The sequence below is a fragment of the Ahaetulla prasina genome, chromosome 5, assembly GCF_028640845.1.
Source record: "Ahaetulla prasina isolate Xishuangbanna chromosome 5, ASM2864084v1, whole genome shotgun sequence".
Lineage (NCBI taxonomy): Eukaryota > Metazoa > Chordata > Lepidosauria > Squamata > Colubridae > Ahaetulla > Ahaetulla prasina.
Window position 1 is genome coordinate 83,418,174 of NC_080543.1, and position 14,011 is coordinate 83,432,184.

Sequence of the window (14,011 nt, forward strand, 5' to 3'; positions counted from 1 at the left end):
AGCTAAAAAGGTATCAATATAAATTAGATGGAAAGATTCCAATATGGGCAATCCGAGACACATGATAGAAAATATAAATATATATCAAAAGATGGAGGTAGTTACCTATAAAGAACTCCTTTGTATGGAAAAGGGGGAATTACAATTAAAATCCAGAGAAAAGATGGGGGAAGAAGGGAAAAATTATACATGGTTTCAATATGGACAATTACAAGCTAGATGGAAATTAGATCAAAAAATAGGTGTTAAGCAAACTGAGGATAATTTGTTAAAACAAATGAGAGATCAAGGCCAACAGCATATTAAGAGGTTGTATAATGTATTAGTAGAAATAGACTCAGAGACTGAATTGGTTAAGGATTGTATGATTAAGTGGGCACAAAATTTTCAGCAACCAATAATGTTGGAAACTTGGGAAAGAATTTGGGTGAGGAATGTTAAATTTACACAAGCACAAAATATGAGAGAAAATTTTCATAAGATGTTTTATAGATGGCATTTAGACCCCAAAAAGTTGTCATGTATGTATCCTAATGTACAGGCTAAATGTTGGAGATGCGATTGTGAAGATGCCACTTATTACCATATATGGTGGACTTGTAAAAAAGTTAAAGCATTTTGGATTAAATATGGTGGATCATGCAGAATATTTTGAAAAAGAAGATTAAGTTTACTCCACATTTCTTTTTACTAGGAATAATTATGGATTGTACAGCTATAGAGACTAAATTGATTTTGAACTTAATAACAGCAAGACTTTTGATTGCTCAATATTGGAAGAAAGAAGAATTACCTACAATTGAAGAATGGACACTCAAAGTATCAAATCTGGCAGAAATGGCAAAAATTTCTGCTTACTTGAAAGACTATACACAAGAAAAATATATTTTAGAATGGAAAATGTGGATTGATTATATTCAAAATAAGTATCAGATAAAAAAATATCGAATAGCATATGAGTAAATTTAGGAAATATTTTGTATTAGATATATTTTTGAAGGAGAGGGGAATTGAGAGTGTGATTATGTGTGGGGTGACTAGAGATTATAATTTAGGAATTATTTTGGATTATGATTGTTAGTTTTGATACCCTGCATTTTGTTCTGGGAAGTCGGGGTGGGGGGTGGGGGGTAAGGGGGAGGGGAATTGGGGAGTTGAGGGTAAAGGATGGAGTGATGGTTAATGTACAGGGATTATTGAAGATGTATAAATATAATTAATGTAGGGTTGGGTCTGCCCAGTTACCATTTTAGAACGGTGGGGAGGGAGAAAAGAGGAGAGAGTAGGAGGTAGGAAAGAGGAGAAGAGGAAGGAAGAGGGGTAGAAGAGGGAGAAGGAAGGTGTAGGGTGGAGGGAGGAGAGGATGTAGATAAGAGGAGGAGACGAAGGTCTGGAAAGTAGAAGAAGGTAGAAGAGGAAAGAGTGTTAAAAAGTGGGGTGGTGACTGGGCAAGCCTGACTAATTGTATATAACTGTACATTGGATGAGCTGAAAAAAAAAAGATTAAAAAAAAAAAAGAAAAGAAAAAGCTAAAAAGGAAACAAAAGACCAGAACATTTCCTATCAGCAATCAATACTCAGATATTTATTTTTATTTATTTATTTATTTATTTATTTATTTATTTATTTATTTATTTATTTATTTATTTATTTATTTATTTATTAATTAATTAAATTTTTATACCGCCCTTCTCCCGAAGGACTCAGGGCGGTTCACAGCCAAATAAAACAATAAAAAGTGCACAATAAAACAGTAATTAAAAAACTTATTAAATATAGGACCAAATTAAAATCCATTTAAAACAATAAAACCCATTAAATAAAATTAGAATCCTAATAATAAAAACTATTAAAAATTCTATGCCAGTCCTGCGCGAATAAATAAGTATGTCTTCAACTCGCGGCGAAAGGTCTGAAGGTCAGGAAGTTGACGGAGTCCTGGGGGAAGTTCATTCCAGAGGGTGGGAGCCTCCACAGAGAAGGCCCTTCCCCTGGGGGCCGCCAGCCGACATTGCTTGGCGGACGGCACCCTGAGGAGTCCCTCTCTGTGAGAGCGCACGGGTCGGTGGGAGGCAGTCGGTAGCAGTAGGCGGTCCCGTAAGTAACCCGGCCCTAAGCCATGGAGCGCTTTAAAGGTCATAACCAGCACCTTGAAGTGCACCCGAAAGACCACAGGTAGCCAGTGCAGCTTGCGCAGGAGTGGTGTTACATGGGAGCCACGGGCGGCTCCCTCTATCACCCACGCAGCTGCATTCTGAACCAACTGGAGCCTCCGGGTGCTCTTCAAGGGGAGCCCCATGTAGAGAGTATTGCAGTAATCCAAGCGAGAGGTAACAAGAGCATGAGTGACTGTACATAGGGCATCCCAGTCAAGGAAGGGGCGCAACTGGCGAATCAGGTGGACCTGATAAAAAGCTCTCCTGGAGATGGTCGTCAAGTGATCTTCAAAAGACAACCGCCCATCCAGGAGAACGCCTAAGTTGCGCACCCTCTCCATCGGGGCCAATGACTCGCCCCCAACAGTCAGCCGTAGTTGCAGCTGACTATACCGGGGTGCCGGCATCCACAGCCACTCCGTCTTGGAGGGGTTGAGCTTGAGCCTGTTTCTCCCTATCCAGACCCGTATGGCTTCCAGACACCGGGACAGTATTTCGACAGCTTCGTTGGGATGGCCTGGGGTGGAAAAGTACAGCTGTGTATCATCAGCGTACAGTTGGTACCTCACCCCAAAACCACTGATGATCTCACCCAGCGGCTTCATATAGATGTTGAACAGGAGAGGCGAGAGAATCGACCCCTGCAGCACCCCACACGTGAGGCGCCTCGCGGTCGATCTCTGCCCCCCTGCCAACACAGTCTGTGACCGGTCAGAGAGATAGGAGGAGAACCACCGATAAACGGTGCCTCCCACTCCCAAACTCCCCAACCGATGCAGCAGGATACCATGGTCGATGGTATCAAAAGCCGCTGAGAGGTCTAATAGGACAAGGGCAGAGGAATAACCCCTGTCCCGGGCCCTCCAGAGATCATCAACCAACGCGACCAAAGCCGTCTCCGTACTGTACCTGGGCCGAAAGCCGGACTGGAACGGGTCTAGATAGACAGTTTCATCCAGGTATTGGGGTAATTGACGTGCCACCACACTCTCTGCAACCTTCACCACAAAGCGAAGGTTGGAGACCGGACGATAATTCCCTAAAACAGCTGGGTCCAGGGAAGGCTCTTGAGGAGGGGTCTCACCACCGCCTCTTTCAAGGCAGCAGGAAAAACCCCTTCCAACAAAGAAGCATTAATAATCCCCCGGAGCCAGCCTCATGTCACCTCCTTGTGGCCAGCACCAACCAGGAGGGGCACGGGTCCAGTAAACATGTGGTGGCATTCAACCTCCCCAACAACCCGTCCATGTCCTCAGGAGTCACAGGGTCAAACCCATCCCAAACAGTCTCAACAAGACGAGTCTCCGACCTCTCACCTGGATCTACCCAAACCTGGATAACCTGGATAACCTGGATCACCTGGATCACCTGGATCTATCCCAAACCTGGATAACCAAACAATCAAGTACTGTTAATAAATTAGCAGTATAAAACAGCCTAATCAAAGAACTACCAAGGAGAAAACCGCACACCCCAGTAATATTGACAGAGTAAGTCACCAAATATAAACAGAGAACAAACCCTCTCCAGCCCTGAAGATGTTACCTAATCAGATAATGAAATGTCTGCAAGCAAACAACCAAGCTCAGACTCCAAAGGGTTAATTTGGATTCTAGCATTAAGCAGTAGGTTAAATTCAGTGGCCCTTTCTAACTCTTGATTCTGTGCCGTGTAAATTTATTGTCATGTTGTTTCTCTTGTGCCAGGATGGAGTTAATTATTTCCAATTAAATCTAAGTATATTTTCAGAATGAGGGGGAAGCCCAGATATAGCACGTCTCAGCTTCACAAGCATCCTTGCTGTGCTGCAATTAGGGATGTCACAGCACCAATTGTCTTCACAACTGCAAGGCAATCTAATGGCTTAATAAACAACACTTTCCCCCCCCCCTACAAAATGAGTGTCTAACACATGCTAAATTTGCAGCATTAATTAAAAACATTATTTCTCAGTAGCTTTTGGGAATATAAGAGCACATTATGCTGCAGCAAGTTCAGCAGAAAATGTGTGTTTATGGAGGTTTGAAGCAGCACATGGTCTAGGTAGAGTTGTTTTTTTTTTTTCATTTTGTGCTCACCAGATATTTTAGATTATAACTAGTACTTAGAACTATGCAAGTTGAAACCAATGGTCTCAAAGGCTCAGGTCTGAAGGATAATTAGTTGGCTTCCAGACAGTGATCCTAGCACTTATTAGATCAAAAAGCATCTTGGTTCTATAATCATGGGATATCTTTCTCCCTAACAGATTTTTTTTTCATAAAAAAACACTGAAAATATTGTCACATATTGAAGCTAACTTGTTGACACTACACAATGAAGAAGTGTCATTATGTTAGAAAAACAGGATCTGAAATTATTAGAGTCTTGGAAAGATTAGGATGTGGAACAGAAACATAAACAGAAATAGTTGAATATATTCAGGTATTTTGGCATCACATCCTGACTTCCACTTTCTTCATTGGCTTCTGTGGAGAATTTTGCATGGTTCTTATTGGGAAGTTAACTTTGACTTATGAGCCCAGAATTTCTGTTGCTAAGCAAGACAGCTATTAAATAAATTGTGCCCCATTTTGATTATTAAGTGAATCATTGCAGTTGTTAAATGAATCATAAAGTCATTAAGTGAATCTGGCTTCCCCCATTGACTTTACTTGTTGGAAGGGTACAAATGGTAATCACATGACCCCAGGACATGCAACTGTCATAAATATATGCCAGTTGCCAAGTGCCTGAATTTTGATCACGTGACCAGGGGCATGCTGCAACAGTTGTTAAGTGTGAAAATCGATCATAAGTCACATTTTTCAGTGCTATTGTAACTTCGAATGTTATACATTGAGGACTACCTGTGTCTCCTTTGCAAGGTTTTGATTTTAGTACTTACTTTAATGTCAATGTTAGCCTGTGTTTTAAACTCCTTAATGTTTTGGGATTAGAGTTAGGGTCATTGTTAGCAGCTTTGAGTGTTCAATATACCAACATATAGCAATAGCACTTAGACTTACATACTGCTTCACAGTGTTTTACAGTTAACTTTATCTTTTTGCATTATCTAAGCATTCAGAGCATGGGAGCCAAATTTATCGCTCAAAAAAATAGGTCTCATAACCTAGGAGTAATGAGAAGATCAGAGGTGGGTTTCAGCAGGTTCTGACCAGTTCTGGAGAACCATTAGTGGAAATTTTGAGTAGTTCAGAGAACCAGTAGTAAAAATTCTGATTGGCCCCACCCCCATCTATTCTCTAGACTGATTGGCCCCACCCCCGTCTATTCTCTCCCAATTCCCAGCTGATCAGGAAGAAATGAGGATTTTGCAGTAATCTTCTCCTGGAGTGAGGAGGGAATGGAGATTTTACAGTATCCTTCCCCTGCCACGCCCACCAAGCCATGCCCACTAAGCCATGCTACACCCACCAAGCCACACGCAAAGAACAGGTAGTAAAAAATTTTGAAACCCACCACTGGAGAAGATCCTTCTACACATCCAAGAAAGACAGGATCTGAGATCAAGAGATCTTCAAAGCGGGCATTTCCTGCAGATCTTAACTTTCAGGGCATTGTTAGATTTGTATTCCACCTTTCCTTCAGGAATTCAAGATAGCATGCTTTCTCCTCCAATCTTTTATTAACACTGTGCTAATCTTTTGAACTGAGAATAAGAGAGGTGCAAAATTACATAGAGAAATGTTGTATTTGAAGTTGGACCAAGGCCTTCCTGATATAGGCCTTCACCACAACATCACACTTCACCACATATCATTCCATCTTTAAATATAAACTCTCCTTAAGAAACTGTTGTCAAATTCTTCCTGATATTGGGTTTAATGTGTCTATTTCCCACATTTTCTCCATGGTGGACCTCAATAGCTGACATACTACTTATATTGCTCTTGTAAGCTTTATAATAAAATAAACAAATAAGAGAAAATACATGTAGGATTTTCAACCCACCACTCATCCAGATACTAAGCAGCCTAAAACCTGCTTCTCAGAAATGACAATAACTAACTATCCTGAGAAGCAAATCTTCTATTATTGAATCACAGCTCCTTCCATAACAAACAGGTATAGTAATAATCCCCTTTGTGGTCTTGCAGACACAGTAGATACTTTTAGCAGAGAGTATTCAATACCTGTACTGCGTATTTACTGAACTCAAAGCACCAAGTTCTTTGAAAGGAGACAAGGAAATTAAATAGGTAGAGAATCATAATGGCTTGTTATACATAAGTACCGTCAAAGACTAAGATGGGGAATACCATAAAGTTCATAGATCCAACATCGTTGTTTGTAATGCTTCTTTAACCCTGAGCTTGGGGTTCTAATCTAGTTTTCCCCATTTTTCAAATATGCTAGAGTGTAAGTCCAGTTGGCTAGAAGTACTGAAAGATGCTGTTTGAAGAACACTCATTCGAGACAATGACGAATCCGCATATAGACGAGAGGTCGAACGACTAGCCTTGTGGTGCAACCAAAACAATCTGGAACTGAACACAGTCAAAACCATAGAAATGGTGGTAGATTTTAGGAGAAACCCTTCCATACTTCCACCTCTCACAATACTAGACAAATTTAAAGGTAGAAACCTTTAAATTTCTAGGTTCTATCATATCGCAAGATCTAAAATGGACAGCTAACATCAAAAACATCATCAAAAAAGGACAATAAAGAATGTTCTTTCTGCACCAACTCAGTAAGTTCAAACTGCCCAAGGAGCTGCTGATTCAGTTCTACAGAGGAATTATTGAGTCTGTCATTTGCACCTCTATAACTGTCTGGTTCAGTTCTGCAACCCAACAAGAAAGACACAGACTTCAGAGGATAATTAGAACTTCAGAAAAAATAATTGCTACCAACCTGCCTTCCATTGAGGACCTGTATACTGCACGAATCAAGAAGAGGGCCGTGAAAATATTTACAGATTCCTCACATCCAGGACATAAACTGTTTCAACTCCTACCCTCAAAACGATGCTATAGAGCACTGCACACCAGAACAACTAGACACAAGAACAGTTTTTTCCCCGAAGGCCATCACTCTGCTAAACAAATAATTCCCTCAACACTGTCAAACTATTTACTAAATCTGCACTACTATTAATCTTCTCATAGTTCCCATCACCAATCTCTTTCCACTTATGACTGTATGACTGTAACTTTGTTGCTGGCAATCCTTAGGGTTTATATTGATATATTGACCATCAATTGTGTTGTAAATGTTGTACCTTGATGAACGTATCTTTTCTTTTATGTACACTGAGAGCATATGCACCAAGACAAATTCCTTGTGTGTCCAATCACACTTGGCCAATAAAATTCTATTCTATTCTATTCTATTCTAATTTCATGAAAACTATTCCAATCTCAGTGTTTACTCATTTAAGTAGTAGCCAGTCACCCCAAATCATCCCAAATGATCCATTCTAGGTGACTACTAACCATAAATTAGTTGAGAATTTTGAAGGATAAAGTTGAAGGGTGAAGATCTGATGGATAAACATCCTTTGTTGAAGGACTGGAGAGAGTGAGAGAACTGCATGCAAGACAGGACACATCCATAAACCCCCTAATATTACTCCCTCAATCTAGTGCTTCTAAACGTGCTGGCGAACAACTTTCCTATTCTCCAATAGAATCATGTTTCTTTCTTTTACATCCAGAGACATTATGTCAAGGAACGCTGATATTGCTGAAGAGAAAAACCCTTCCAGCTTTCCTCAAAACTGGTGCCTCCTCTTGGAGTATAATTTTCAGAATTCTCGCCAATAGAAAAATAGACTCCAGAATGCTGAGCTAAGACTTAACCTAGATATTTTTACATATCTCTTGAGTGTGTGATCCATAAATTGTAGCCATCCAGTCCTGCCCATCTATCTGACATTTTTCAACCAAAGCTAAAATTTGTTTGCTTATTTATAGGTTGTTTTTGAATACTGTATATCCCTTCAGATTATATTCTAATAGTTCCATTTAAAGCAATGCAGATGGACTATTGCTTGCAATGCCTCATAGTGGCCACCGACAAGGACGGGGGAACTCAGTGTCCTCCAGAGACTGGGCGTGCTAGTTTGGGTTTAGGAAACCCAGTCACTTGCAGACATCGGCTAGGAAAATCTGTGCTAAAACGGTTTCCTTCTTTCCCCGCGCCCTCCGTTAGATGCTTCACTATCGCCAGCTAGCAACACCACCCTTTCTCCGCGGCAGACACAGAGACTCGTCTGTTATCATTGCAGAATGGTCACCTTGTCGGTTCAGGGGAGGGAGGGGGAGCGGACCCCCATCTTGCGCTGCACGGCTCTCTCACGCATGCACCATGTGGACCTCCCCCTGCTCACTCTCCAGTTTCAGCCGCGGAAAATTCGGTCAGACAGATCGCTACAAAGTCTACGGTGGCGGAATGTAGGTTGCACCCGATGCCTCCCCCCATTCCTTTCCCTGCAGCTATAGCCAGGGGCTCCTCTTTCTCTCCTCTCCCCGCCCCTCGCGCTTCACCTTCTTCCGCATGAGATCAGAGACTGATCCCCTCCCAGCACGTTAGGCGTCTCCCGCGCATCGCCGCGCCGTTTTCTACCGGGGGGGGGGGAAGGCGAGCGAAATCACTCGTTCTCCTTCTAATCTAGCCCATGGAACGGCTCTTCTTCTCGGCTGAAACCGACAGCTCGAGGATGCGGACTCGAGGCAGGTGGAAGGACGGGCTGGGGGATGCCTGAAAGGCAAACCGCGGCTCATCTCCATGCCACCCACCGAGTTTTCTCCGGCAATCGCTTGGGAATCCAAAACAACCCTAAAGCCGTTTTTGACAGAAATGGCTTGTTCAAATCAAAGGCGCGCGCACACCCCAATCAACTTTCCGCACAGTTCATCTTGGCCCAGGAACCTTCCGCTTCCTTTACCCCCCACGTCGGCGAATCTGTCCCATCTGCACTTCCCGCAGAGGGGAAAACTTTCGTCTGCCGAAGCTGCATCTTTTTCCAGCAGACAGAAGGGCGGCGTGGGGGGATATCAGGAATAGCCGCGTTCAGGGAGTAAGGGCCACACCTCCCCGAGATGCCCAAGCAGCACCATTTTATCTTCCGCGTCCCTTCCCCCCCCCCACCCCGGCTTGGTACCAGCATCTCACCCATCAGACCAAATCTCTGGTAAAAGCGAAGGAAAAAAGAGGGCCAAGAGCCACCCACAGATTGCCTCCCAGGCGCCCGATTCCCATTAAGAGCCAAACGAAAAAGAGCGGAGGTGAACCAGCGTCGAGGTCGCCTCAAGGGGAAGGAAGGGAGAAGAAGGTGTTTTTCACTTACGCACTGCCTCCTGCTTGGGATCCAAATTGTGCAAAATGGTTTGGACGCCGCCAATCCGGCTGTGGAGCGCCTGGACCCTGCGGTGAGTGAGCTGGATCTCGCTCTCGATTTCTTGGAAAAGGGTGCAGGCGTGCTTGGCCACATCGGAGAGTTGCCGGAGGATCCGCGAGAGAGCCACATTGCTGACCGAGCACAGATCCAAAAGCATCAGCGCCGCCGCCTCCTGGTTCTCCTTTCCCTCGGCGGGTAGCGCGGCAGCCAGCCCAGCCGGAACCTCTTCCCCCGGCTCGTCCATCGCCTCCCCGGGCTCTTCTCGGTAGCTCACTGGCTGAGGAAGCTCGACTCCGGAGTACTCGTCTAGCACCGAGGCGATGTGCTGCTGCCGGCACAGCCTCCGGGGCTTCACGATCCTCTTGGCGAAAGGCATGACCAAAGCCTGCGGCGTCACACTCTGTGTTGATGTCGCCGCTTCCCCGCCCGCTTCTTCCTTCCCAGCTCAACAGCCAGCAGTCCAAGCCGCGAGCTTCCACTGTCCGGGCTCTTTGCAACCCGGCTGCGGGATCGCGGGCTGCTTCCACCGCCTCTCCCAAACCCTTCACTTGCTAACAGCCGGCATCAGCAGACGCGTTATTCCTCCATGGCGATCTTCTTCACCGTCTGGATCCTTTAGCTTTTGGAAAGCGACCGCAGCGCCGCGTCCCCGGCCACCTTCTGGATCCGGTTTATCGATTGCTTCCCTAATCGCTCCCTCCTTCCCTCTTTTCCCTGCTCTCTGCAAGCTTCCTCCTTCTGTCTCTCGTTTCCCGACACAGCTCCAGCTTTCAACGCGAGAGAGCGGGATGGATTTTTAAAAGATGGCTTGAAAACCCGGAGAAAGGAATTCGCCCAAAGCTTTTGTGAGGAGGAGCAGGCAGGGAGAGACACCCGCACTCGCTTAAACCAGAAAGTGAGAGGTATTCCCTCTCATGACCGCATGGAGTCACTGCAGATTCCGAGCAGCCGCTGTGTGCCAATGCACCATCAATGGGCAACAAAAAGAAAACGGAAGGAAGGTAGAGGAAGGAAGCCTTTAAAAGTTTAACAGCTAAAGCAAAACACCTCTTGCAAGGTGGTTCATAAAGAATAGAATAGAATAGAATAGAATAGAATAGAATAGAATAGAATAGAATAGAATAGAATAGAATAGAATAGATTTTTTTATTGGCCAAGTGTGATTGGACACACAAGGAATTTGTCTTGGTGCACATGCTCTCAGTGTACATAAAAGAAAAGATACGTTCATCAAGGTACAAGATTTACAACACAATTGATGGTCAATATATCAATATAAACCATTAGGATTGCCAGCAACAAAGTTACAGTCATACAGTCATAATTGGAAGGAGATGGGTGATGGGAACAATGAGAAGATTAATAATAGTGCAGACATAGTAAATAGTTTGACAGTGTTGAGGGAATTATTTGTTTAGCAGAGTGATAGCATTCGGGGAAAAACTGTTCTTGTGTCTAGTTATTCTGGTGTGAAGTGTTCTATAGTGTCATTTTGAGGGTAGAAGTTGAAACAGTTTATGTCCAGGATGTAAATATTTTCATGGCCCTCTTTTTGATTTGTGCAGTATACAGGTCCTCAATGGAAGGCAGGTTGGTAGTAATTGTTTTTTTCTGCAGTCCTAATTATCCTCTGAAGTCTGTGTCTGTCTTGTTGGGTTGCAGAACCAAACCAGACAGTTATAGAGGTGCAGATGACAGACTCAATAATTCCTCTGTAGAACTGGATCAGCAGCTCCTTGGGCAGTTTGAGCTTTCTGAGTTGGCGCAGAAAGACCATTCTTTGTTGTGCTTTTTTAATGACATTTTTGATGTTAGGTGTCCATTTTAGATCTTACGATATGGTAGAACCTAGAAATTTGAAGGTCTCTACTGTTGATACTATGTTGTCTAGTATTGTGAGAGGTGGAAGTATGGAAGGGTTTCTTAAACTAGCATGGATAAAAGACTGATGGTGGAGGATTTTTTCCCCTAGGAATATCCTTGTGGTTTATGCTGCAATCCAATCACAGCTAAAACTAACTGTGAGGAAAGGAATTAACAATCACCTGTTTTGTGCTCTTGTATGTATAAGCCTCAGTTGCCATGCCCAAGAACATTAGAGATGGATCCAAAACCATCAGAAGAACATGAGACTGCAACTTACTGCTGAAGGGTATGGCTTTAATAATGGTCAGATCTAAGTGAAGGAAAATCACTTCTTCAATGGAATTTAAAATGATTTAAAATGCCTTTTACTTGAATTGGATTTCAGAAGTTTCCATGGCCTTTAATTTAGTAGTCTAGCTGTTAAGTGGGGAATTGCAAGAAGAGGCAGCCTACTGTTGTGGTCCGCCAGCAATCTGCAGAGCTGGCAACGGAGTCAGACAGCGATGAGGCTGAGGTGAGGCCAGGGCCATTGGGGAATGAGGTATGGACTCCAGAGCCTCCAGAGACTGAAAGTAGTGAGGCAGAGGAACAGGAGGAGCCTGCTTCTAATGCACGCATGAGAACAGCTGCCAGAAGGCAAGCGCAGCTCAAGCAAAGAGGACAACTCGGGAGTAGGGCCAAGAGATGATTGGCCCTCCCATAAGGCTTAAAACAGACCAGCAACGGCGTTTGGGCTTTGCCGGAAAACAATGTTGGTAGCTTCATCTTCTTGCATTTCTTTTTGTATCTGTGCCTTCTGAACGTTTGCCAAGAAAGGCCTTTGTCAGTTTGCCTAATTGGATCAAGGTTTGCAATAGAACTGAGGAATTTGTTTTGGGAGAAATTTGCTTTCATTTAGTTGAACTATGCTGGGAATGAAATAATTCTCAGCTGTTCGAATAAAGTTTGTTTGTTTTTTTCACTGACTGAGTTTCCTACTTGGGCCTGTGTCACAACAGTTTGTTTTCCGGCCCACAAGGATAATTATCAACAAATCTCTATCACAATGGAGGAGCTCTGTGCCATGAACGCACAGCTTCAGCAACAAGTAGTTTTGTTATCTGCACAGATGGCTCAACTCAACAAGGGTGAAATGCTCCCGGTTCGGACTGGATCGTGTGATCCAGTAGCAATGGTGACGGGTGGTTTGGAGAACCGGTAGCAAAAATCCCTGCTCCCCCCCCCCATGCCCTGCTGAGCCGCACGATCATCAGAAGGTGTTTTTTTATTTTTAAAAACTTTTTTTCTTCAGCTGAAAAAATGCTTTTAAAAGTTAAAAAAAAAACTCTGATGATCGCGCAGCTCAGCTGGGATCATCTGAACCTTTTAAAAGCATTTTTTCTTAACCTCTTCAGCCGAAGAGGCTGTAGAAAAAATGCTTTTAAAGGGTTCTGGTGATCAACCAATACAGCTGGGATCATCTGGCTTTAGCTGACCCTCATTGTCGCCATTGTCTGCCCCGTGAAAAAGAAGACTGGAGACTTGCGGCTTTGTTGCAACTACTGCAAGTTAACTACTGCAAGCATCACGGTATGCAAGCATCACGGTATCCTCTGCCCCTTATTCCCAAACTCTTGCAACGGCTTTGGGAGGCTACCGTGTTCACTAAATTGGACTTGCAAGGGGCTTATAATCTTGTTTGGATCTGTCCTGGGGAAAATGGAAGACGGTGTTTGGCACCCGTTATGGACATTTTGAGTATACAGTCATGACGTTTGGGCTGAACAATGCTCTTTTCCAGCATTTCATGAATGACATTTTTAGGGACCTCTTGGACAAGTTTGTTGTCATTTATATAGATGACATTCTGATCTCCTCTCCTTCTCAGGAGAGCCACCAACAGCAACATCTAGTCCTGCAACGTCTTCGGGAATATCATCTGTACGTGAAACTGGAAAAATGCCAGTTTTTTCAGTCCACCATCGAGTTCCTGGGGCATTGTATCTCTCCCGAGGGCATTGCTATGGAGCTGAGTAAGGTGGAGTCTTTGCGTAGTTGGCCTCCTCGACTAGTGAAGGATGTCCAGAGCCTTCTCAGGTTTGCCAACTACTATCGGACCTTTATCCCCAGCTTTGCTGCCTTGACTGCGTCCCTCACTCGGCTTGTACAGAAAAAGGTCCCGTTCCGGTGGGGAACCCCCGAGCAGCAGGCATTCCAGGCCTTGAAACAGGCCTTCATGAAGGAGCCTATCTTGAAGCATCCTGATCCCCATCGTCCATTTGTGGTGGAAGCAGATGCATTGGATGTTGCTGTTGGTGTGGTGTTGCTCCAGGCTCGTGCATCCAGCGGTACTGTCTTCCCTTGCACATATTATTCCTGGAAGCTCAACCCTTCCAAGCACAATTACACCATCTGGGAGAAGAAGTTACTGGCCATTAAGATGCCATTTGAGGCCTGGAGAAATCTTCTGGAGGGGGCCCGGCATCAAAATGAAGTCCGGATGGACCATAAAAATTTGGAGTTCCTTCAGACCACCTGGAAACTGAACCAACGGCAGATTCGGTGGTCCCTCTTCTTTGCCCAGTTTCATTTCCACGTGACATACATCCACAGTGGTCGCAATCAAAGGGCGGATGCACTCTCAAGAAAACCGGAGTATTCC

The 14,011-nt window shown here is 44.1% G+C and overlaps 1 protein-coding gene across 2 annotated transcripts in view; it reads right to left on the reverse strand.

The window, feature by feature from the left end:
* The window catches only part of NHS (NHS actin remodeling regulator), a 522,889-nt gene extending 512,523 nt beyond the window's left edge, over window positions 1-10,366 (reverse strand). For both annotated transcript variants that reach the window (XM_058186909.1, XM_058186910.1), the window contains exon 1: window positions 9,454-10,366. In XM_058186909.1, the coding sequence (XP_058042892.1) occupies window positions 9,454-9,880 (427 nt within the window). In that variant the 5' untranslated portion in view covers window positions 9,881-10,366. The remainder of the gene's footprint in view (window positions 1-9,453) is intronic.
* Between the last annotated feature and the right edge of the window lie 3,645 nt (window positions 10,367-14,011).